The following is a 25745-nucleotide window of genomic DNA, read 5'->3' on the forward strand; positions in this document are numbered from 1 at the left end:
TGATGGCAGCAGTGCAAGCGAATCATTGAATAAAATGTGCTTTCCGCCCTACCACCACCACCACCCCTACCACCCCTACCACTCCTACCCTACCCCTACCCCAAACACACGCACTGACACATTTTTAAGTAACAGTTAATATAATTCATATAATATTGTTTACCATCTACGAATACGTATGTATGAGCTATATTGTGCTGAGTTTAAAAGTACCACGTCTATCCATGATTGTATCCAACATTTTTTTAAACTTTTGAATTACTAATTATTTTGTTCAATTGAAATTAGCAAATTAATTTATTCAATAAATAAAATCAATCACATTTTTAAAAATTGACCAACACATAAACACCAATGGGGAATATTTGCTATGGGTATATAAAGTTTACTATTTATTAATTGGGTGTGTTAAGTTAAATTCGCTCGAACACTGCATCCTTTCAAATATATTTATAATGACTGTCTGAGTCATCCTTTTCGCAGTTTTCCTCGTTTTGTTAGTAGAAAAGTTAAACATTTGCATATCCTTATTTCAAAACATCTTTTCTTGAAATGTAAAGATGTCACTTTTATCTTTTAACCCACATACCCAAAAAGTAAATAAATACATTCTATAACCGTTTCCTTACAATTTATGCATAAACCCATGACGAAAATACATACATGTATATTAATAGCAAATAAGAATAAAAATGATAAACCAAATACTATTTGAAAAGACTATCTCTGTTAATTCATATAAAACTGAGATTTCAATGGTTCGCATAATTTCTTTTAAGTCTCCCTACTCGAAAAAAAAAACGTGTACACCATACCTACAAGACAAGCAAATTAAAATTCAAAGGAGCGAGAATTTGTGAGTTTATTTTTCTTTATTTGCTAAAACCAGTGTTGACATACATTGCTTATATCAATAGCTTGGTAAGAATCCGGTTTAGCCAGCACTAGAACTGTATCTAATTGAATGACGTAGCATTGGAGAGCATTCTGTATTACGGAGAATTTGCATATAACGGTGACGTAGTACACAGAAAATCGGAGCTATTGTTTTGGAAATCTGTACTAACTGACGTGTACGCTACTTTTTATAGCGTATATAGTTGAACTTAAAGCTTTCAGAATTTGTTGTCGGGGATTTCTATACATTATAAGGATTTAACACCAAGATGGCGTGGAGCTTAATTTTAGGCCTCGTGGCCTTAACTGGATTGGCACAGGCCACACCAAGTGCTAGAATGATGTCAGGTAATATATTTTTAAAATTCAAAATTCTTCATGAAATGTCTAAACTGTGAATTTTAATTTTATTTTTCTGTTATTCTTTGAATAAAACAAATCGAACATTTATTTACTACTGTACGGGAATTACAGAACAGAACAATTCGAATAGTAGGCAATATGGAAACGAAAATGGCCGGTCAAAATGGCTCCATTACACAATATTAGAAAAATAAATTTATGTTGGTCTTAAGAATTCACAATAACTAAAATTGTTGACGAGAGGCATCCAAATTTTGCGCGGACAAGAACGTTTACGCTAAAATCTTGCAATACTTTACACAAACGGACATCAGAAATATGAGCTTATAGTATATTATTACCCGAGGAAAAGGGGTTTATCGTCCTAATTTTCTGATACCACTAGAATAATGAAGACAGGGCATGTCATATGTAGTGTGCTAAGAGGGATATGTGCCAACTGCCAAGTTCTCGTTAATGTGTATTCCCATGTGTACACGGGACAAAAAGGCGTTGTTCCTTGGCAGGCGATCTGTCCTGCATCACTGACAAGGGGGAACCACGCTGAAAAAACTTTCTCGGCCAACACCAGAATCGAACCCGAGACAACACCTCCCCCGATTAGCGAGCCACCCCCCCCCCCCCTCGTCCCCCGTCCCCCGTCCCCCGAACTGAATAATTAAGATTATTAAAGCAGAGATGTTGCGATTGTACCCATTGGTAACCTACATCATTTTAATGTATTAATATTTTAATGAAAATATAAATAACACTTGTTTATGCATCTATAATTGTTTGGTTTTTTTGGCTTCTTGTTGGTACAAATAAACAAATAAGTGAAACTAAAAAAAAGTCGCCGCAAAAAAAAAAAGCCGCTACAGTTTTTTAATTAAGGTAAAAGGAGTCGGGTACAAGTTTGATCTAAATTCATTAAAAAGACATGTAAATGTTTAAGAAAACAGGAGATTTTACGAGTACATACAATGAGCTAATAGACGGGAAGGTAAAGTACCTTACAATGTACAGAACGTGATGTTTACGTAGTGATGTTAGAACAATATATACTATACATACTGACCAAAACTTTGTTCTACACTGTACACATGCTTATCGTGCTTTGTTTATTAATAGGGGGGCGAATAGTCTAAGGCCTGTCATTCAGTCAAGTGGCATGGTTTTGAGTTCAAGCTTGTACGTGACCTATTGGGGTTTTTTTTTTCGGATCCTACGACCCCACCCACCCCCACCCCACCCCCACACACTGCTACAGATGATTAACATATTTGGGTTTATTAATAGGGTGCGAAATGACTCTGCGAATAGTCTGTGGTCTGTCATCGAGTCATGTGGCATGGTTTACATGACAAGTAGTAGGGTCGCCTTCCAACCTAGTGGGTTTTCTCCATGTCCTCCGATTTCCCCCCACTGCTACAGATAATTAACATGTTTTGGTTTATTGATAGGGAGCGAGTTACGTGCTATGGTTTTGATTCCCAGCTAGTACATTTGACAAGGAGTAGCGTCGCTTTCCAACCTAGTGGGTTTTCTCCTGATCCTCCGATTCCCCCCGACTGGTAGGTTAGGGTTAACCCCAGCTCGCAAGCGAATTGTTGAAATAAAATTGAACCAAATGTTATCCGCGAAATGACCTTGTTAATTGTTAATCATCGAATTTAGTCTTATTTAAAGCCACTGGTCGTCAATTGGTTGATTTGCACTCCATTGGAATAGTGTTGATCTAGGCGGAATTAATCCAACAATAGTTCAATTCCGTTCATTATTTATAAAGATATGGTGAATTGAAAGAGAGAGAGAGAGAGAGAGAGAGAGAGATGGGGTTTAACGTCCACTCGACACAACTAGGTTATTTCGGGACTAACATATGGTTTAATTTTATTTCAATAATTCGCTTCCGCATAGGGGTCTTTAGCAGTGGGAGGAAACAGGAGGACCCGGAGAAAACCCACGAGGTTGGACAGGCGACCCTACTCCTTGTCACGTACAGCCGGGGATTCGAAACCACACCAGTTGACTCAGTGACAGACCTTATGATACAGCACGCACGTGCTAACCATTCGGCCATCCAACCCCCCATCAAGCAATAATAAACAATATTCTATAGACTTGTGTTCAGTGTATTTCCCGATCAGGTAACACAATGTACCCAGTTACCCACTATTTGTGGTCGTAACCTCTGGTTTGTCTGCGATATCACTTATAAAGAAGCCCATCAAAAGGCATTACCCAATAAAGGCACTGGCTTGTTTTTATTGTCTACGAATTATGCCGAACGTTTTCAATTAACCATCCATCCTCGTGGGTTTTCTCCGGGTCCTCTGGTTTCCTACCACTGCTAAAGACCCCTACGCGCAAGCGAATTTTAGAAATTAAAAATTGAACCATGTGTTAGTCCCGAAATGACCTAGTTTGTGTCGATTGGACGTTAAACCCCATTTCTCTCTCCCTCTCTCTCTCTCTCTCTGCTTGATAAAGACCAGAGAAGCTTAGTACTCAGAAGTACTTGTATGCTATAGAGGTGTGGGATACACGGTGACTCAGTGAGTTAGGAGCTTGCTCGCTAACCTTATTTCGCCTTGTCAGTGGTGCAGGACGGATGCGACGAAAAACGAAGGCTCCGTAGATGTTGGAGTATGTGTATAAGAAACCCGGATAGTTCGATTTCAAAATATTGGCAAAATTCCCCTTATAACACTCATTAGCCGGATCGTACGTAACTATACGTACGGAAATTAAATGGTAGCTGGGTTTTTTTTCGCACGTATACAGTGAATGGCCATTTTGCTCAGTAATCCCAGCCAGAATTTGGCTATTTTTTTTAAAATTGCGTTAAAGTTTTAAATTTTTGTTTAGAACTGAAATAAATTTACTTTTAGTCAATCCCCACGCTAAAAACATTAACAGAATTGATTGTGTATATCTGAAATAGACCCGACCGTAGCACAAAATAGTGCCAATAATCCGACGTCAAATCTAGAGTTGTAGATGATGTTATTTTGTGAAAAATCATTGGAAGAAGCGATAAGACGTTCTGTACGGATTATACAGTCCTAAAGGCTGCAAGAAGGCTATTGTTTACAATGTAACATTGTGTCTTGTAATGTTGATAATGATCATAATGATGGTGTTTACATTTGTTTGTTGATGTGACCTCATGACCTGTGACGTTTAGATAACGTCATGGATATCATGGCTATTCACTGTGTCCGAGTCACTTCTCTGCAGGTAGGGTGAGTCTGTCGTTTAGATTGTAGCCGGATGAATGCTGAAAATTGGGATTTTAAACTTAAACCCACATTTCCTTAGACATGTTGACGTTATTGTATTCTAATTCTAATGCAAGTTAAATCTTTCAATAGCATTATACACATTATTTCCAAATCTCTAAAAATAAACTTCTATGATCTCAAAGAAATCTAAAGTAGCCGCCTTACTACCAAATCCTTTTCATATCATTGACCTCAATAACAGAAACGCCTAATAAGGGTCAGTCGGTATCCTCGAAAACTTTCAAAGACTTTGTTTATCCCTATGGCTCTGACAATGATTCTATAAAATTTTAATGCACTCCGCCTTATAAATTAAACCAAAGTGGGTGTCGTCAAGTTCTGATGTAGATATTGTTTTCTAAACACTCTGTGCTCAATTTTGTCCTGGTTGTATGGCCTTAAAGTAGATTATATACAAGTACTTTTGTGTTTTCGGTAGATAAATATGTAAAGAGATAAGAATAAAATCCCGAATGTTGAACAGGCATTATGTAAGAGTTTGTTATATAAATTATTAATTAGACATTTAATATGACAAGACCATAATCAACTCTCGATGCCATCGGATGGCTCCAATGGTAAGTAGATTAGAACGGTTCAGCCATTTAATGGTTTAATTGAAAGGGGAGAAATGAGGATAAGACTCGAACTACCAGTGGTTGCGATTAATGTACGCATCTTATCAAAACTACAACCATTGAAAACTTCGCCCAAAATAAAGTAATTTGAATGAAACTTTTAATATGCATTTTGGATTATCTATTTTTGAAATATTATAGCGAGAACGACCAGCTCTATTTCATAAGCCTGGCTTACAACCCAACGTACGTGTTTTGGCACGCACGGGGTTGTAGGGTTTGGTAGATCGCAGACCAGCCGCAAAAAAAAACGGGTGAACATTTTGTATGTGCAGAACCAAAAGTCTCTACGGCCAGTCTGCGATCGTCTACGGTTCCGAACACACTTAAAAAAAACAAAAATATGTTAGTCCCGAAATTACCTGTGTCGAGTGGACCTTAAACCCCATTTCTCCCTCGCTCTCTCATTTGGGGCGGGGGGGGGGGGGATTTCAATCCAAGTAAATATGAAGAAGTAAAGGGTCTTTGATTTTTTAACTGGAGGTATTTATATTTTTTTGAGCAAAAAAATATATAATTGCTGGTCTGCTCTTAGCAATATAAATTCAAGGCTATTTTCCTAAAAATAGATTTAGTTATTTAAATCTTCTCAGTGGTTTTTATAAAGTGTCTTTTTAAAGCTCTTTCTGTACAATTTTACAAAAGTATATACATATTTATTGTGACCTATGTGAACTCCATAAATAAATGGGAAGTGGTATCCGTTGTTCTAGAACTAACAAGCATACTACGTTTCGCACACAACAACCTAGGCCATTTCGGGACTAACATATGGTTCAATTTTAGCAGTGGGAGGAAACCGGAGGACCCGGAGAAAACCCACGCGGTTGGACAGGCGATCCTACTCCTTGTCACGTACAAGCGGGGATTCGAAACCACGCCAGTTAACTCAATGACGGGCCTTATGATACAGCGCGCACGTGCTAACCATTCGGGCATCCAACCCCCCGTCACCAATTAGAGCCAAATGGGCGATATAGTTTGAAAAATTGTTTAATTGTTTCCTGTGCTCGATGAAAGAGTTTTAAGTTCGAGTCATTTTGAAATATTCTCAGGATCTTACCAAACCCTTGAAGGGTCTTGTCAAACAAGGGGTGAGAACATCGTGTTAGAATTTTTCTCAGACATTATACTTACATAATGTTTAACCCATTAAGTGGGAAAGATAATTTCAAATTATGGTTTGGGACATGTTAATGAGTCTCACTTCCGGTAAAATGACAATATTTATCTGTATGATCTGAAATGTACACGTTGGTGTGCACGTTAAAGAACATTTGGGCGCTAAACCCCATTTTATTTCATTTCGTTTTATTTGGCCGTTCAAGTTGTAAGACACCAGGCAGTACATTTAGGATTTAAATGGCACACCGCCACAGAAGATACGTACAGTTATCAGATATTATTTATATTTTATAGAAGCCTGTGAGATATATCAAGGAACTTGTATGTCCGGTGGTTGCCAGGAAGGTCAGACCTATCTTGGGCATGAATGTAGTAGTGGGCGTTCCTGTTGTCGTGGCGAAGTTGTGACAGATAAACCAAACCCTAGGTTAAATGGTAAAGTATTTAATCAATTATTTATTTTATGTATAATTACATTCTGTGCTATGGTTCTACGTGCCCCCCCCCCCCCCCCCCCCTTGGCAGTCGTGCAGAACAGTAGGCCCGGGACAATGTATAGTCGTTCGGATGGTATGAAAAACTGCGGTCTCGTGTGCACATTGACATGCACGTAAAAGAACCCTTGGCAGTTGGAATTCGATATAAGAGTAAGAGTAGGCCATAGCCCCTTTGTCCGGGCAAAATTTCCCGCACCCTCATAGCACACTGTATCTGGCCTGTATGGTCGCTACATTGATTCATTTGTAGGCTATTATGCTATGCGGCTCTATAATACATACATTATACCAAATAAATATTTCATTTGGTAATGTATATTGTTGGTGAATACGTGTAGTACTTTCGACTAAAATCATCTATGCAGGAATGAGAATGTCGGCGAACCAGCTTCGCGTCTGTCCACAGTCGGGGCTGTGGTAGATAAACAACTTAAATATACATTATGGAAAATTAGATAAAAAAAATTGGCAGTTCTCATTATAATAGTTAAAAGCTAGATAATGTAAAGGGGATATTCTGAAAATTCCAGTCAAATTGCTTTACTCTATAAGCCGAGAAAACCTTATTTTAAAATCACTGTAGCCTCGATTGTCATTGTTACCACTGTCACACATGCAAGACCGATCCCACTTCCTGTAGTAAATGAATTATCTTTTCTTTGTAGATGTATGTGGTAGTATTATGGGGAAATCAAGCAGAATTATTGGTGGAGAAACCTACGCTCAATGTACAATCCCATATTCCTCGATGGTCGCTCTCAGGTTCTTTTTTGCAACTGACCTTAGTAACTTGGGCAACATTACATTCTGCGCCGGAAGTCTTATTGATGAGGATTTAGTTGTCACGACAGCCAACTGCATAGCACCGTAAGCCTCTTTGGTCTGTTTACGAGAGAGAGAGAGAGAGATTGAGAGAGAGAGAGAGAGAGAGAGATTCCAAAATAAATGAGACATCGTATAATAGTTCTAGAAAGATATGTTGATATCGGTCATCCTATTTAACCACTAAATACAATTAGGAATTAGAAATAAGAAACGCCGTTATCTTGGGAGAAAAGTTTCCTTCGTAGAACAATGCAGGCCGTGTGCCCTTCTCCATTTGCCCAAATGGGGCAGCAAAGCAGAACGTTGAACCGCATTTCTGTTCACTTCCATAGAAAACAGTTAATCGTATGTTAATCCTAATAGCGTGGTGTCCGTCTGCAGAAACGTAATTTTCATTTAGCCTACGAGTAAAATATATGTTGGTTTTTATTTTGTATTATAGTTATGTACAAGGCGGCGGGGCCGTTCTATTATCTAATTGTTTCTATTTTGTATTTATAGCTATGTACAAGGAGACGGAGCCGCTTTGTTATCTAATATAAGGGTAGTAGTCGGTGAATATGACAGTTATAGAACTGATTATGGTAATGATGGAGCACCGGAAGACAGAGCTAAGATTAGAGAAGCCAAAGTACATCCCAATTATAATTCAGCCTCTTTGGGTGAGTACTGTTAAAGGGCATAAGGTAACCATTGAGTCACGTGGCGTAACCTCGTGGTTCTATGTAGTATAAAAACTATTTTGTTTTTGTTCAGATTATTATTACTTTTTTGTCCCCCGCCTTTCGAAGAAAGCAGGGGACAATTAAAATGGTTTCGTTCGTCTGTCTGTCTGCCTGTTCGTCTGTCTGTCCGTCACACTTTTTGGGACAGAATAACACTCCTTCTAATTGAGCTAGAATGTTCAAACTTGGTGTAGGTTTTTATTAGGTCAATGCCTTGATGATGTTCAAAGATGAGCTTTTTATTTCCATTGCGTTTTTCGAAAAAGTTCATATTCTACAGAATTAAAGTCTATACTATCCGAAAGGTATTTAGTTGGAACTGTGAATATATAACTAAAACGTTAAAAATGATATCAGGAAGTGACGTCATGGAAATAGACCAATATTAGACATCAAAGGAAACTTTTTTGTTTTTCAACCAATTTGTAACTGTTCGTATTTTGGGGCATTGTGACCTCTACGACACATGCGTATGGCCCAATTTTAAACACAAAAGTGAAAAGAGTGAAAATTCTGAGCGTAACTTTTTTATTTTTTAACATTTCGACTTGAAACTTTCAGAATACATTACAAATGGGTGGATTAAGACAAAACTGTGTACAATAAATTTCCTATTATCTCCCCTTTGAAGATGAAGTCAGCTTTTCAACTTCTTTAATTTTGCCTTATTTAAAAGTATTTATCAATACGAGTCGTCTATCAACTTTTTAGAGTAATCTCATAAAGTTAAAATTCACCGGAAGTGCCACCATTTTGAAAATGTAAGTCAATCTTTAAAATCCTACTCGTGCTACAATTCTTATCCAATTTTCAATATCGTCATATTTTTGGAAGCATTCACACTTCGCAAACGATCAGCGCGTTTAGAATTTTGTTATTTGACCTAGATTTCTGTTTTAAATAGTGTAAGACTTTATTATACTTTAGAACAGCAGGGCGTGTTAGCTATAGCTTTACTGGTATTCTAACCATTCGGCCATCTAATCTACTAGATGTTGAAATTGATGTGTATAAGTGTATGATTGGGTTGTATAAAAAAAAACTATCATTTTGAAAATGTAAGTCAATCTTTAAAATCCTACGCGTGCTACAATTCTTATCCAATTTTTGGAAGCATTCACACTTCGCAAACGATCGACGTTTGGGTTGTATATGATTGGGTGTATGATTGGGTTGTATAAAAAAAACTATCAAACCTGTTCGAGAAGCGATCTAGTTATTATTTTTTATTATTATTTTTAGACAATAATATCGCTTTAATCAGATTGGACAGAAAAATTAAATACAATAACTGTAAGATACCAGCTTGTTTACCACGTCGTGCAGAAAATGTTGAATGTGGTCAAGTACAGAACGAATGTCAAATGGCAGGTTTTGGTACCAGATTTGGTAGGTATAATACTTAAATTTGATTAATTTTATGAATGCTTAACTAAAAACAGAAGCTGTACTGCGGATTCTTTGCTACAGTACTAGGGCCCAGAAGTGTGAACAAGTCGCGGGACGTCGAGTCCGAATCGAGTCCCAGTTCGCCGCATCTCGAGTCTGATTCGAGTCCCAAGTCGGGTCTTTGATGCGACCCGAGTTCCCCTTTCTGCTAGGGATTTTTCAAGGCCGGTTGCCACTTGTCAGGTTTAGTACATGCGTGGCCTACAAATTAATATTGACTGGTCGTTCGGTTGGAACGAAAAAAGAAGTTCCACCTGTGTCCACGGTGCATTGCACGTAAACGACGTTTTGAGAGGTGGAATTCGATGAAGTGTAGGTGGAAGGAGGTGTCGCTGTCCGGGCAAAATTCCCCTCTATAACATTGCACACGTGACAATACCAAAATAACCGCAAGTTAGTCTAGACATTACCGAAGTATTGCGTTGACAGGGCGTTATATTCCATTCGTTTCATTTCCTTTCACTACAACCATGTAGCTCCGGCTTCTGAAATCCAAGTCCTGATTATCTCTCTAATTAACTAAAGTCGTGTAGGAGGCGGTGTATAGGCCACCCTATATAATGGAATGATTTAATGAAATGGGGTTTAATATACACTCATTCTAGTATAGGTTATTCTAGTTTTGTATAGGGCCTGACAAGGACAATTGGCTAGTCGTTCGGTCGGGACGAAAAACCGAGGTCCCCTGTATACATTGGCCTGCGCGTAAAATATTCTTTGGCAGTTCGAATTCGATATAAGGGAAAGCCATATTTAATAAATTGTATTCCACATTCCAGCTGACGAGTTTAGACCTTTCCCAAGACCAGGTAAAGCTAACGTCCGTGTTTTTGACAAGTCGACCAGTTCCGGAATCCTGAGATATGTGGACGGTCTAAATCCAGAAGGTAGCATGGTCGTCGAACCTATCCAGGCTCAACAAAAAGCATGCGTGGTAAGCTCCCTTTGTTCTCAGCACTGACAGTGTATTGGTATCTAATGTTGTAAGAATGTATTAATTAGTCGAATGAATGTCGATTTCATGGGATCATGCAATCTGTTTCACAGAGGATTACGAAAGTCTTCTAATATCCCTGTAAAAGATTACTACCTTTAACACGTGGCGTCAATCATTGGCTCAATGGCGCGTGCATTGTTTACATAAGACGTTCTAGTTCGGGCAGAATGGAGACTTTTACTCATTTTAATACCCATTTGCACTAAATAGGAAATAATTTTTACCTACAAATACCTCAAACGCCTTTATTTATTTTTCTAATACATAAAAAAAAATGTTTTAGAATTTAATTTGTCGCAGGAAAAAAGTTAATATTTCTGGCTCATTAAGTCGCATTGATGTCACCCTTATCAGTGATGGTAGCGACCTAGCGAAAATTCACTGCTGATCAGTGTGGGGATTATGGTGTGAAAGAACAACATTCCATCAAATTCTAGCAAATATATTGACAGGTGTTCAAATAGGAAACTGGCTCTGTCTATTTTCCCATACGAGTTCAATTAAACATACATTATGCAAGAGCTAAATCTGTCTATTGCAGGTCTTTCTTTAGGCCTGAAATGTTATCTAAATTATTAATTAGACATTAATTAACCTTTCCACACCATAATCAACTCTAGATGGCATCGCTAGCCTACGATCTTTAGTAGTTTGTGAGCCGATTTACTGCATAACTTTCCTTCACGATTTAACGATTAAATGGATAATCGAGACTGTGATGTTTATCGTACTGACTTTAGTAATGATGATCAAGGCTAGGCGGAAATTCAATCGCTTTGTTCTCGGTTCATAGTGGATCAATTTGAATGAAATTATCAGCAAATTGCCTTTACATTATCTTGTTTTAAACTATTATAGTGAGATTTGCGAACTCGTTATCGAATCTCCCATAATGTATCTTTAATATGGTGCATTCATTTATTTCATAATAATCTGCGCAATTACGAATCCAAACACTTTAGTTCTCTTGTAAATATTCAATTTCATACGTGTTTTATTTTCCAGTTTGATTGGGGAGGTATTGTTATGTGCCCTAGAGATGGTCGATGGGAACTTAGTGGTCTCATCAGTTTCCACAGCTGTTTAGAGAATGGAAACATACCATTAATTGCCGTAGACATTGCACAATACCGAGGCTGGATCGAGTCCTGTGCGGCTGATTTTACCCAGTGCATCCTTTAGATCTTGATCATCTTCTCATTTTCTATATTTGTAAAATTTTAGCGATTATCAATTTTTATTCGCGCATGTTTCAACAGTTAATTTGTATTTCGAATTCTCAGTATAAAACCTTATCTGTAATTATTAGGCGCTGACGTCGTCACATTATACCGGAATTTACCTTTCGTTTATCTTTATAAATCCCATATAAGTCGAAGCTTTGTAAAACGCCTTAGAGCAGCCATTGGCTACTATTTGTCGCTCTGTATAAATGGATAAATTATTAATTATTAGTCAAATCGGGGAGGAAATGAATATTTCGCCCACTTGGCATGTTTATTAAGTTGGCAATAAAGCAAGAGCATTTTGCGACATGGAATAAGTGCTGTTAGCCTTATGGCAGTGTTACATGTATGTCAAAAGAGAATTATGTGCAATCACAGATTATGAAATTACAGATGCTTTTATAGGTAAAGGTAATCTTAAAAAAAATATTTTCTCTATAGTTTGCACTTTTGTATTTCGTAAGTTCTATTTTTCATGTCAACAAAAATAATAAAAATATACTATTTTCGGGTTCGAGATTATTCCAAGAAATAAAATAATTTGTATGTTATCCAAATAATGATAATATTTTTGCCTTTTCTTGTTGTTTTTTAAAAAAGAAAAAATATTCTTGCCATCAAATATTTGATAATAAAGTTACCTTTTGTACTGCTGATATTTATATTTTTCTTTTCCTTACAAATTGAAGCTACTAATAGATAGGGTATTTCACATCCACTCCACGACCACTAGGTCATTTTGGGACGAATTCGCTTGCGCGTAGGTGTCTTTAGCAATGGAAGGAAACCGGGTTAGCCCCAAAGAAAACACACGAAGTTAGGCAGGCGACCCTACTCCTTGTCACTTATAAGTGTTAGATCGAAATCATTTTGCCACTTGCCTTAATGACAAACCTTATGATCTAAAGCGCACGTGTTAATCCAGTCAGTCACCCAACCTCTATATTTCTAATAGAGTGAAAGGGCGGGGGGAGGGGGTCTGTCGGGGCAGGATCTTCAAGGTGTACCATTCCTGCATTTCAGTTCATTTCAAACATCATATCGATGGGAAGCATTAATAATAGTAACCTACCAGTAACGAGAAGGTGCACACCGGGACTGAAATATACGTTAACCCTACATGGGACTAACATGTAGAAATATGTCTACTCTTTAAAGACGTTGGAAATTCGTGTGCACATTTGCCAGTCAATAAAATGACGATTTTCATCCTGTCATTGTCCCAATGATTGATATAAAATTCTGAAAAAATCGTCCGAGAACTCTAGCCACCATTACATGGACTGGCGGATAGACCAACGGAGAATGTATAGAAAACCGATAGGGTACATGCGCTTATGGTTCCAATGCTTCAAACTTAATTCGGTCGTTAACACAATATTGTTGACGGACGATGCTGGCAATGGATACGGACATGGTTCACGGCAAATCTGACAGAAATACCTTCTAAATCTCTAGCCTCTATAGCATTAATAAGAAAAATTGCGGACAGTGACATAGACGGGCAATGGCCCCTTCCCAGCTATAACATTAGAAGTATGTGAAAGTCTTTTAAAGACAGTTTGATTTTGAATGAAGACAGTGAATGGTCAGTGGGAAGGTACACCTTGAAATAGTAAACAAGCATACATGTGGGCGTATGAAATTTGAAAGGTACAATGTATATAAACTATGAATATGAAAATAAATATTAATGATGATAAAAATATTAGCAATTGGAACTATACTGTGGCCTCTAAATGTACCACTAGCTAATGTACATACATTTTGCGTAAAAGCAGGGGCCATAACCCATGAAGCTACAGAGTTGCGCACCAACACAAAATTCATCCGAGTTCACTTGATCTTTAACTAAAGTTTCATCTAAATTCGAGAAAATAAAACAGTCTGTAGCCAGCAGAGGCTCCACAAACTTTGTGCAGTACATATTACACATTTCCTATAAAAGACGGGGACCATAGCAGCTGTTGTTCAATGTGCACCAAACTCAAACCATCTACAATCTTTTTATATACTTAACAGTTGAAGTTTAAGTAGAGGGTCTATAATAGAAAATAATACAGCAGATCACCCCATATCATTTCATAATAGAGCCGTCAAAACAATGAATATGTCATATTATATCTGATGTGCCGCCTGATCCAAATCGCTATGGTGGTTCCCTTGGATGCATTTTACGATGCATTTTACGCCTAAGAATGTTCCAGGTGTGCTTAGGTCAGGGTTTCTGGTTGTCAAGGTAGTGTAGCAATTATGGCCTCCTGACGCCGAAAATCAACAACGGCATGCGCAAGATTCCATGGTCTTGAGAGAAGAGGATGGTTGTCAACGTGGGTCACTACAACCCTGTCCAGAATCTCTCTTTCGTACCGTTGGCATGGGGGTGACCTCTAAGTGTTACCAGTGAAAGTTTATAGTCATACTAAAGGCTATCTTATATCATGGAACCTTCTCTACGCCATAGTCATTAGTACTAGGCTTAGTACGAACTCCTATGTTATTTATCTTACAAGTCCCTGTGGTCAGTTAACCACGCGATGTTGTGTTCTTCCGGTTCTCTCTGTATTATTACCGCCATTAAATAGTCTTGTATTGTTTGTCGCTGTTTGTGTAATTAATCCAATCCGGTGATTATTCACCGACTGTCGTGGTGGCTAGAGTTGGATCAGACTTCATTCTTCTAAAGGTATTAACTTTTCGTAAAGGAAAACATACCACATTTTCCCGGAAAAGGTAAATTTGTCTTTTGACAGCAAACGGGCGTACTTGATTCGTACGATAGATAACAATTTGCGTGTGGTTAAATCATGCATTTTTAGGACTTAATTTGGTGGTAAATAATATACTGGTGCCATGGCCTCATCAACATTAAGAGCCCCTAAACAACGAGTACTTACCAAAACAGAAACTGTTACGTCATTTGAGTCATGGAAGCAAAATTTGACTTACATTTTGTCCCTTGATGAACATTTTGCGCCATTTCTACGTGACGATTGTGTATGGCAACTCTACCATCCGTCATGAAGAAGAGAAAGCAACTCTCATCCGCCATGACGTTTTCGGCACCATGCTAGTCCAGCAGCCGTACGGTAATGTGACAAGACAATTCGTCTGATAGGTCTCTTAGCGCCATATCCAGCTGATTTTAGTCGATTACGAATAGTTACCTAGGATAGCGAGTGGTGAGAGGCGACGACTATTCATTTACGTTATTAGTTTTGCCATCACTAAGTAATGGCCGAAGGATAATATGACCCAACTGTGTGCAATCTGTCTATAATGTTTGGTAAATATTCCCCTTTTTCTTGAGTTGCCCCCCGTATTGAAGGTTTGTTGGTGTTTTTTTATTTTCAGGAAGTATGTATCACTACAGGCCCGGGAATGTATTTGTTTGGATGTGGCGCAATCTCCCTGCACTTACTATTGGCATCCCAATAACGTACCATCTTTTGGCTTTTGGGCCCCATTGTGAAATACAGACAGTGATGACAGTGACTTTAAAACTTTCATCAATGCACTGACTAACTTCCTAAACATGTTTTTCATGCCGCAGGAGGTTCATGATTTCCTTGCGACGTACGTCTGTTACATGCTGCACTGACAGCTTTCACTGATATGTATATGACACAATTTCATGTTCGCATATATTTATTTACGTAACATATTTCTCTTAACCACATAAACATTCGAATGTTTATATGCGAACATTCGGACCTGTTTATATATAGAATGTAAATTGAATAAAACTTTGATCTGAATGTTGGATCATGTCATATTTACAAGTTTTATACATACAAATATTGAACAGGGTGTGATTGGGTCCAAGAAAGCTTCGCTTAAACAAGTAGGCTACGGGCGTACTATGGATCGGGAATTGACCATGATGTTTGAGAGTATGATATATAGAGTCCCACCTCATTCGGGTACATAACATATACTCTTCAAAAAAAGTAGAGAATATTGAAATGCAATTACCTATGCAGGTTGTGATATGATAAATAGTCATGACCATTTGACATGCTTTGAAAGTATGTTCACAGATGAAGAACTTATCGCCCCAACAGAACCACTGAGCTGCGCATGCGACACGCAATAGCGCCATACACGTGGGAGGGGTTCATTGTCAAATTTGACACTTCAAGGAAGGGTTGATGAAAACTGCCGCGTGCTGGTTTATCTATCCATGTTTGCTTTTCTATCGGTTCTTGCATAAGATTTACTGTTTAGCGTATCTTGCTTTAGTGTGTTACGTTTAATTTGATCGGGAGACGCGTTCGTCGACGTCAACGTCAACCGACAACACTGCAAGAATTGGCCGTGGCACTGCAAGAGGAGTGGGTCAGATTGCCGCAAATCGTGATTGGACGGTTGATTAGGACCATGCCACGACGAATTGCTGAATGTCTGAGGATTGGTGGCTCAATTACTCATTATTAAGACAAAAATCCCAAAACGTCCATTTTCACTTTTGACGGTGTATCTCTTTGTGAGTGAAATTGGGCCGTCAGATAAGCCGCCCATTTGAACTGTTTATGTTCATGTGTAGGCAATTGGCCTGTTATTAACATACACTGGTTACCTCTAATAAAAACATCAGTGCATTTCCGCAGTTTTGTATTGGTTTTTTTTTAAGCGTATAATTTTAACGTACAGGTATTGTTCTCTGTATATACAGGTATTGTTCTCTGTATATACACGTATTACTCTGTAAAGACAGAATTCGAAAAGCTTTCTTTAACAAAGGCTCGCACAGTTATGACGTCATAAGTTTGTTCTAAGGATAAAATTTAAAAATCTGATTTCCCAAATCGATGCAGAATTGTTACAGGAAGAAGCGTGCCAATTTTCATGTCGATCTGACATGAATTGGCGGATTTTTTTTTTTTGATTTTTTTATTTGAAGAGCGTCATCCCAAGAAGATGAAGAAGAACAACAAGAAGATGAGTAGCGGTTAGCGACTAGTTCCTGGTCCAATTTTTTTTAACCCGGAACATACAGAAATGGTAGAAATAAAGACTCGTATATATTACACCGTATATATTGTAATATCCGACTGCAGATTTACCCATTCAAACTGTACTAGTCCACTCCAATAATAAGTAACAACCAAATCCGTTATATAGATTCTCAAGGATAATAGAATAGCTTACATCTTCCACCCCTACTTTACACAAACAAAATAAATATAACGACGACTGTAGTGTATTTGATCTAGGTATATCAACACTTGAATTAGCATTAAATACATTATACTATAGATACCATTAAACAAAGCCGGGTTTCACAGAACTGTGTAGAAAGGATATATGGTTTAAGTTATATCCTATTCTATTCATTAAAGAAATTGAATAATGATCAATGAGGCTGTTATTAGAGTGCTTATATTAATTTAATTTTTCTAGTCTATAGATAATTTATAATGGTATAATGACGAAAATCTTCCATTGTTAGCTGTGAAATAAAACAAGTTTGTAGAGCCTATATACATAAAAAGATATTCCATTCTTTGGAAATTGTACGCAATTCACGGTTACTATGCAAACATTCCCATGCCACTTGTGAAACTATGCTTGTGTGAAATAAAGGTCCAACAAGAATTGTTAAATAAAATATCGTGAGAATACAGGTAATGAAATCATGGAGGTATATTCTATACTTCCTATTTCTATTCCAATAAACGTGGAAGAAAACCCTACTTGAAAAGAATGGGGTTTAACGTCCTACTGTTCTGCTCCGACTGGGCTAATAAAGACGGGCATACGCCATATACAGTGTGCTACTCTTATATCGAATTCCAACTGCCAAGGTTTATTTTACGTGCACGCCAATGTGTACGCGGAATCGATCCAGGTTTCTCGTCCCATCCGAACTACTATACGTTGTCCCTTGCCAGGCCATCCGTAATGAAACACTGACAAGGGTGGGGGGGCACGCCGGATAATCCTGATGAACTTTCTCGTTCTCGGCCAGCACCGGGATCGAACTCGGGACCTCCAGGTTAGCGAGCCATCGTATTACTGACGGAGCAACCGTGGTTCGCGCCGAAAAAATAAAATAGATAACTGTACAAAGGGGTTGCGGTAGGGAGCATGATAGTCAATGTCCAGTGGGGTTTTTCGTCCTACTTTCTACTCCACCCGTGATAATGAAGACAGGCAAACGAATTCCAACTGTTAAGGGTTCTTTTACGTGCACGCCAACGTGATAATGAAGACGGGCAAACGAATTCCAACTGTTAAGGGTTCTTTTACGTGCACGCCAACGTCTACACGTGACAGTGACGGGTTAACTATCGGACAAATAAGGAAAGTGCCTTAGGGTCAGCTAAAAATCCAGGCCACAAGAAAATAAAGTAAAAGAAAGTTGTAATCTAGCTGCTGTAATCTTATTATAGTAATTACAGTTCTGTCAAAAAAATTGGTTCTGAATTTTTGGGTAGTAAATTTTATGTTGTTAAATTTAACTTTCTACCTTTTATCGGTGAACCCAAAATATCTGAATTTTCAGACCACCTATTAAATGTGCATTAGGGCCAGCAGAGGCCTAAACCTATTTGTTTAAGCCAGTTCAATTTTCGTCATGCTCGCTGAGGTAAATAAGGTTAGGACACGTGATTGTTGGCGAGATTGTAGGCTAGAGTTAGGGTAAGCATTAGGACTGGGTTCAGGGTTAGGGTTGAAGTTAGCGCTAGCCCTGTTTACATCTCGTGACCTCTTGAAGTTAAATCTAATCGCCAGCAGTCTTAATCCGGCACTGACACCGATACCTCAGTTTTTCGTGCCGTCTTTTCCTTGCCAGATCCTTTGTCCTACTCCAATGACAATGACAAGGGGAAACCGGGACACGGATCTCCACGTTTACAAGCCGGCATTTAACTCACTGAGCCACGGCGACTCGAACGACGTTAAGACTGGGGATTCTAAAATTGGCTTCGTCAATTTTTCCGTCGTGGTTTTCATTTCCGGTCATGAGGGGCTTAAAATACCATACGAAACTTTGTACACACATTAACATAATTACTATACACGAAACATTCACGGTAGAATTATATTATTAGTCTGGGTATATATTCACAAAGAAAAAAGTTAAGCACCCTATGTATTTGTCACAATGATTTACAAGATGTGACGCTGAGGCCTTGACAGGCCCGTAACTAAGGTGGGAGAAGGGGCAGGGGGAGCCCTCCTGCAAAAAATCCCGCCACCCCCCTGTGAAAAAATGCATATACATTGTCCGTCAATTTTGCAGCACCCCTGAGAACACCCCCCCCCCCTCGTTGCTCTGAGTTAGTTACAGCCCTGGGCCCTGATAATAAAACCTTGGAAAAACAAACGTGGTTTACAAGAACTCATCTTTGACAATAAGAAAATATAAAGAGTTTATCCAATTTTTCTGATTTTAATCATCATTATGAAAAGAATTCCAAGGTGCCGTATTTGAGTCAAAGAGGGGTCACAATAAGTATACGGTGCAGAGTCACAAACACAATTCTACATCGTGATTTAAGATGAAAAATGACATTTTGATTCCACAGAAGATATTGTTGACACAATCATCAATAGTGGTATAAACCCGCCACGTGTCCTGATGACAGCTTCCACCCGTTGTCTTCTCCCTCCAGTAAGTCGTATGATCTGATCAATGAGCAACTGCTGCCATTTTCGGTCGGATTTTTACGAACTCCACTGAGGTGTAACAGTGATATATTTAAACGGTTTGTAAAACTGATTACAAATTGTGACTTCTAGGGGTCCACAAATTAAAAACGTGATTTTTCGAACAATCAGGGGCCATAATCCAGGAAGTTACCTTCCGATATGCCTGATTATTGATAGAAACCACGATCTGTCTGGTGTAAACATACATTTTAAGTTTTAACGAAATCGAATAAAAATTGTGACTTCTAGAAGGTCCACAACCATGGTATTACATACTTTTAGATTATTTGCTTACAAGGAGCGGCCATTTTGTCAGGCAGTTTCGGTTGGATTTTTAAGAAATTCAAACTCAACCTTCATTAAAGTGTAACGGTGATATATTTAAACGGTTTTTAAAATTGATTCCAAAATGTGATTTCTAGAGGGTCCACAAACTAAAAACGTGATTTTTAGAAAAATCAGGGGTCATAATCCAGGAGGTTACGTTCCAATATGCGTCATTATCGAAATGAACCGAGATCTTTGTGGTATAAACATAAATTGGAAATTTCATCAAAATCGGATCAAAATTGTCACCTCTAGTGGGTCCACAACCTTGATATCATGACATACTTTTACGGTGAAATATTTAAACGATTTTTTAAATCACAAGCAAAAACGCGATTTTTCGTACAATCATTGGCCATAATCCAGGAAGTTACAGACTGACATGCGGGATATGGAAAGGAACCGAGATCGGTGGGTTATAAACATACATTTCAAGTTTTATCAAAATCCGATAAAAAAAATTGTGACGTCCTGAGTGTCAGCAAGCTAAAAACGTGATTTTTCGGACACTCAAAGGCAACACTCCATGAAGTTACGGTTCGATACATGCCAATTTCAAAAGGAACCGAGATATTAGGGAGATACACCTATATTTCAACTTAGGCATATGGAATGATCCCATAAATCGGACAAGTAGTTATATATAGAGGCCCGGAGAGGCCTCACACTGGGCAGAAAAAGAAGGTAAAGTATAACAATTAAAAAGCCAACTGCAGATTTCGTCAAGGTTGCGAGATGTAAATAGGGTTAGGGTTAGTGCTAGTCCTGTTTGCATCTCGTGATCTTTGACCAAATCTGCAGTTTAATTGCCTTAATTTTTAGACCTAAGAAGAAAAATAGCATAAGTAGTCCAAGGGAAATAACTCTATTAACCGATTCAAAACTAGGATGTAGACCACTCTATGCAAATAGTCTATGGGATTTACTTAACAAACTATGTCTGTTCACCAACACCTAAAAAATTTATCTGAATAAAATAGTCAAGAAAAGGTAATAAGAACTTTACTAATAAGAAGTGAGTAAGACAGAACTAAAACTTTAATATATTTTCTAAAAAATAATAATCAGCTGCAATGAAATGTCTAAAATGTATTTTATAATTTAAAAAATAGATTCTGCATAAATAGTCCTTTAGAATTAAGTAGGACCGCTCAAAAACTAATACTCTTTAGAGCACCCCAATCTCAAAATTCCCCGCAAAGAACTAGTATACTACATAGTACCATATGTCCAACAAGTTTATTGTATGAAAGAAAGAATTAATCCATTCATTGTTTTAAATATCATCCCATCTCGAGGATTTCTCTGTAGAAAGTTCATTATAGGCACATCTTAGCACTTCGTCAGTATCTTTCACACCTTTATAGTCATTTTTATTCCGTCTAGCTGTACTTTTATCCGTTTGCAAGTCGTCACGAGCAGAAGGGAAACCCCGTGAGAAAGATGTCCGATCTACTCCAGCAGCTTCTCCATTGGACAATGTACCCAAATATCTCAAACATGCATCTAAATCATTCTTCATTTTATGTTCAAAATCTTTCTGTTCATCTTGTAAAGCAATGATGCGTTTTTGAAGAAAGCTGACGTTTTCATCAACTTTACTTCTGGTGGCACGTATTCTTTCGTCAAAAGCCTGACGAGCTGCTTCCTGTAAATTTGATATATTTTCCGAATGAGGATCTCGCATCGGAACTTGTTTTCTTGCTAGAGGTCTGACACTTATATTATCTAACATCATAATATTATCACTGGATGATAAGAGACTATGTTGATAATCATTTTCTCGATCAATCGGATTCCCGTGAAGGCACAGAACTTGTAGGTTACCTAATCTAGGTAGAACATCAGTTACCCCATCAAGATTGTGAATTTTATTTTCCGCAGCGTTTAAAACAGTCAAATAAAAACAACTTGTGACATGTACAAGACTAACAAGATTATTTCTTTGTACATAAAGTTCTTGAAGTTTAGGAAGGGCTGATACCCCATCTAGTGTTGCAAGGTGGTTATTGTTGAGATTCAACACTTTCAAGTTAATGAGACTGGGCATTCTGGACAAATCGGTTATTTTGTTCATGTTTAAATTGAGTTCCACTAATGAGCCACTGTTGACCAGTCCCTGTACATTCGATACCATATTGTGTGAGAGATTTAAACTGTAGAGGAGAGGCAACACTTCAATACCCTGGAAATTACTGATCTGATTTAAAGATGCGTCCAAAACTCGAAGATTACGAAAGGGAAGAAGTCCTTCAGATGTCAAACTGATTAACTCATTCAAAGAAATGTCAAGGTACAATATTTTCGATGGTGTTTCTGTAATCTTCGCCAAACGAGGAGGAATACCTCTCTCTTGTCCCCATTCAAAACTATAACTTAGATCTTTTATTTGGCACATTTTTAAGTCAAGTCGATAAAAATTTCCTGTTTTGTATCGATCAACGCCCCAACCATCTTGCAGAGTTTTTAACACACTTATTTTTCTTTCCACAAACTCTTGTGTAAGATAAGTCGTCATCTTGCTATTCATGTTTAATCAAATCAGCTTATCGCTGTTAATGCGACATCGACTACCGTATGACCAGGACTAAACAATCATGACTACGAAGTTAATTCTTCGAAGAATAACAATGTCATGAACAGCCAATTCGATCCATTGAAAGTTTCGAAACTAAAAAGAAGATATTCCAACTAATCAAAACAACATTCCACTATCACTCATTATAACAAAACCGGCAAACAATAGACAGAGATAACAATTATTTCAGAATAACATTTTTAGCTTCCGTAGTTACCCGTCGCCATGTTAGTAGTCCTTTATAGCCAGTCGCCCATTAGTTCTAAATAACAAACGCACACTATATCGGGAGTAATGGACCGCCATTATGTGCAACAGACCTCGATCTCGGCATAGACCTATGTTTTAAATGTCAATAATAATAAAAAAAAAGTACAGCTAAATAAATCGTAATGTTATGCAGCGTGTTAATGTTCAGCTTAAAAATCACTTGGGCAAACAGTGACAGTGTTTTGTAGTAGCTGCTCTTACGGTACGAATCAATCATACTTTTCCTAGGAATACCCCGTATTTTGTTTGAATGATTTATAGGAGGGAGAGGAGATAGAGAGAGGGAGAGAGAGGGGGGGGGGGGGATGGGGGTTAACGCCCACTTGACACATACTAAGTCGTTTCGGGATAAACTATAGTTCAATTACATTTCAATAATTCGCGTGTGCGTGGGTGTCTTTAGCAGTGGGGGGGGAAATCGGAGGACCGGAGAAATCACACGCGGTTGAACAAGCTGTTCTACTCCTTGTCACGCACAATCGGGGAATCGAAACCACACCACTTGACAAAAAATGACAGACCCCCCCCCCCCCCGATTTATATGTTTAAAAATAAATATAGGATTAGGAGGAACGAGGAGTAAAACTGTCATAATAAACATAACGTCTTGTGGGGTTACCAACAGTTTGTTTTGAAATAGGTATTACGGTATGTGATGTTTCCAAAGTCGTATTCTTTTTAGAATATATAAAGTTTGTTTGGTATTTTCAACAATATCACTTGGGCATAATATGAAATATATTGTTAGACCCAAATCTTATCAAATATGATTTAACCGCTATTGAATTATCTAATTTCATTTAAACAGAAATTATTAACAACTAGATTTGATTTTTAAAAAATAAATAAACAATTGAAACGCAAAGAAAAAGGAATATACTCAAATTTGAAGTAATTACATGTACTCACGTGGTGGATAGAGACAGGAAGATATCGAAACAAAACTCGCGCTAAGCCTATCTTATACTTATATAATTAAAGCGCGGACGTCATGGAAAACGTTAATTAATATGACGTAACACCATTATTCTAGGCAAAGAAATTCCGAAAGATAATTTAAGTCTGTGTTTCTTTTTGGCTTCTTTTCTACAAAATGTGTATCTTATTTTTATTTTTGATTGAATAAATTTACAAAAATAAATTCTTAATAACTCAGAGCAATGTCTTTAAAATTTCTTTTATAGAAATGTTAAATAGAACTGTGGCAAAAGCCTGCTTAACGTTAATTTTAGGGGTAAAATAAATGTTAAAAAATCACTTATTGATAATTTTAACATCAGATTATTACATTTTTAACTGGAATTTATGTCTTTGTAGATTTTAAGCTGAATCATTGCCCTGGGTACTCCCGTGGCCTTTGAACGCCGTGCTGTCGGGACACTGGAATTTTCTAGGCCGGCCTTTATTTGTTTGGGGCGGCAATTCAAGGGCTGATATCAAAGTGCGCCAAGTTGTTCAGATGAAACGAAAACCAGAGTACGACCGACGTACGATTCCTTGACAGTTGGTAATGCCGCTATCCTGACATTATTATCCAGCTAGCAATGTAGGAAACTAATCATCGTCATCTCAGATTTTGATTGCTTGCCTCTTTAGTTTAGAATTAACTCCTTTTTGCAAGAAGTCCACATAAATTAGTTTGAAAATATTCAAACATCATCAGTTTTCTCTTCTGATCTCCATGTGCGGAAATGGTGCTTATATGAATCTACGAAATACACAATATACCGGGTAGATTTTTACATATAAAATTGAAATGAAGCTCCCAAAATAAATTGCAAGATTTATCCCTGTGATGAATGAATATTATAAAATATGTCCAATTGTATCAATTCGCATTTTGATATATACGATTTGTTTAAACCACTTAGTGTATATTATGCAAGCATATCGGGTATGTACAAGTCTGAACATTTTTTCCATTGTCGCACGTGAAACGCAATACGCCATATTACATACGGTATCCTTGGTGATATAACGGGCATATAACTCTGCACGGTTAGCCCTGAATCAAACTCATATGCCGTTAGATGTACAAAAGAAATTTAAAAAAATAATTCCCGAAAAATTTATTTATTTTATGAATTTATATTAATATTATATCTTGATTTAAATGTTGTATTTGCAATTGTATGATATATCATTTGAAACGAATTAAATGCACTGAGGCACTGTTGAACATTTCAAGAATGAAGGCGGCTTTATTGAGTGAGGAATTGGACTTTTCGAGTTTACTAATCTGATTGAAGTTTACTGAACAACAATTTTATACCTGATATACATCCAGCAAGAATTTCGTGATTTGAAATTGTATTTTTCTGTTTAATCTACATTCTGTATTTAGATCAAAAAAATAATTAATATTATTTGTTGTATTCAATTTCGGCATAAACATAACATAATTTTTGGAACGGGGCTGAGTAGCAGTGCTGGATTAAGCAAAACAAACACGCATCACGGTAATGGGGGCACCACAGAATATCTGCTTTGTCGGATGCCAAATTAAAAATATTAATTAAAATATTAAAGGTTAATTAAGAATTTTCAATTAGTTTTTCATTGTTTTATCCTTCATCTCATTGTTTGTTCCAAATGATGTGTATTGAATCTCAGAAAAACTCTATTCACTGCTTGGTGTTGTTTCTGGTTTGTTACTGTTTATATTTTATATATAGGTTAGTATTTTTTTTTCACTGGCAAAAATACACAAAATAAAAAGAAAGAGAGAAAGAGAGAGAGAGAGAGAGAGAGAGGGGGGGTAAATGTCCACTTAACACAAACAAGGTCATTTCGGGACTAACATATGGTGCAATTTTATTTCAGTAATTCGCTTGTTCGTAGGGATCTTTAGCAGTGGGTGGACCCACAGAAAACCCACTTGGCTAGTAAGGCAACCCTACTAC

The 25745-nt window shown here is 37.5% G+C and overlaps 2 protein-coding genes across 2 annotated transcripts; one reads left to right on the top strand and one right to left on the bottom strand.

The window, feature by feature from the left end:
* Positions 1 to 924: 924 nt before the first annotated feature.
* LOC126816413 (chymotrypsinogen A) lies at positions 925 to 12619 on the top strand. The gene is made up of 7 exons (XM_050542953.2): positions 925 to 1245; positions 6584 to 6724; positions 7452 to 7653; positions 8113 to 8273; positions 9579 to 9725; positions 10565 to 10719; positions 11788 to 12619. Exons 1-7 carry the CDS (start codon positions 1167 to 1169, stop codon positions 11962 to 11964), a joined length of 1062 nt encoding a protein of 353 aa, XP_050398910.1. The 5' UTR covers positions 925 to 1166; the 3' UTR covers positions 11965 to 12619.
* Positions 12620 to 21004: 8385 nt separating this feature from the next.
* LOC126816410 (leucine-rich repeat-containing protein 49) lies at positions 21005 to 22796 on the bottom strand. Its single transcript, XM_050542945.2, has one exon. The coding sequence runs from the start codon at positions 22522 to 22524 to the stop codon at positions 21271 to 21273; it is 1254 nt and encodes a 417-aa protein (XP_050398902.1). The 5' UTR covers positions 22525 to 22796; the 3' UTR covers positions 21005 to 21270.
* Between the last annotated feature and the right edge of the window lie 2949 nt (positions 22797 to 25745).

The sequence above is a fragment of the Patella vulgata genome, chromosome 3 (assembly GCF_932274485.2).
Source record: "Patella vulgata chromosome 3, xgPatVulg1.2, whole genome shotgun sequence".
In the NCBI taxonomy this organism is placed as follows: domain Eukaryota; kingdom Metazoa; phylum Mollusca; class Gastropoda; family Patellidae; genus Patella; species Patella vulgata.

Coding starts and splice junctions, on each gene's coding strand:
- LOC126816413 (XM_050542953.2), top strand. CDS start 1,167: ATGGCGTGGAGCTTAATTTTAGGCCTCGTGGCCTTAACTGGATTGGCA. Junction 9,726..10,564: donor AGGTTTTGGTACCAGATTTG/GTAGGTATAATA, acceptor TCCACATTCCAG/CTGACGAGTTTAGACCTTTC. Junction 10,720..11,787: donor CTCAACAAAAAGCATGCGTG/GTAAGCTCCCTT, acceptor TTTATTTTCCAG/TTTGATTGGGGAGGTATTGT.
- LOC126816410 (XM_050542945.2), bottom strand. CDS start 22,524: ATGAATAGCAAGATGACGACTTATCTTACACAAGAGTTTGTGGAAAGA.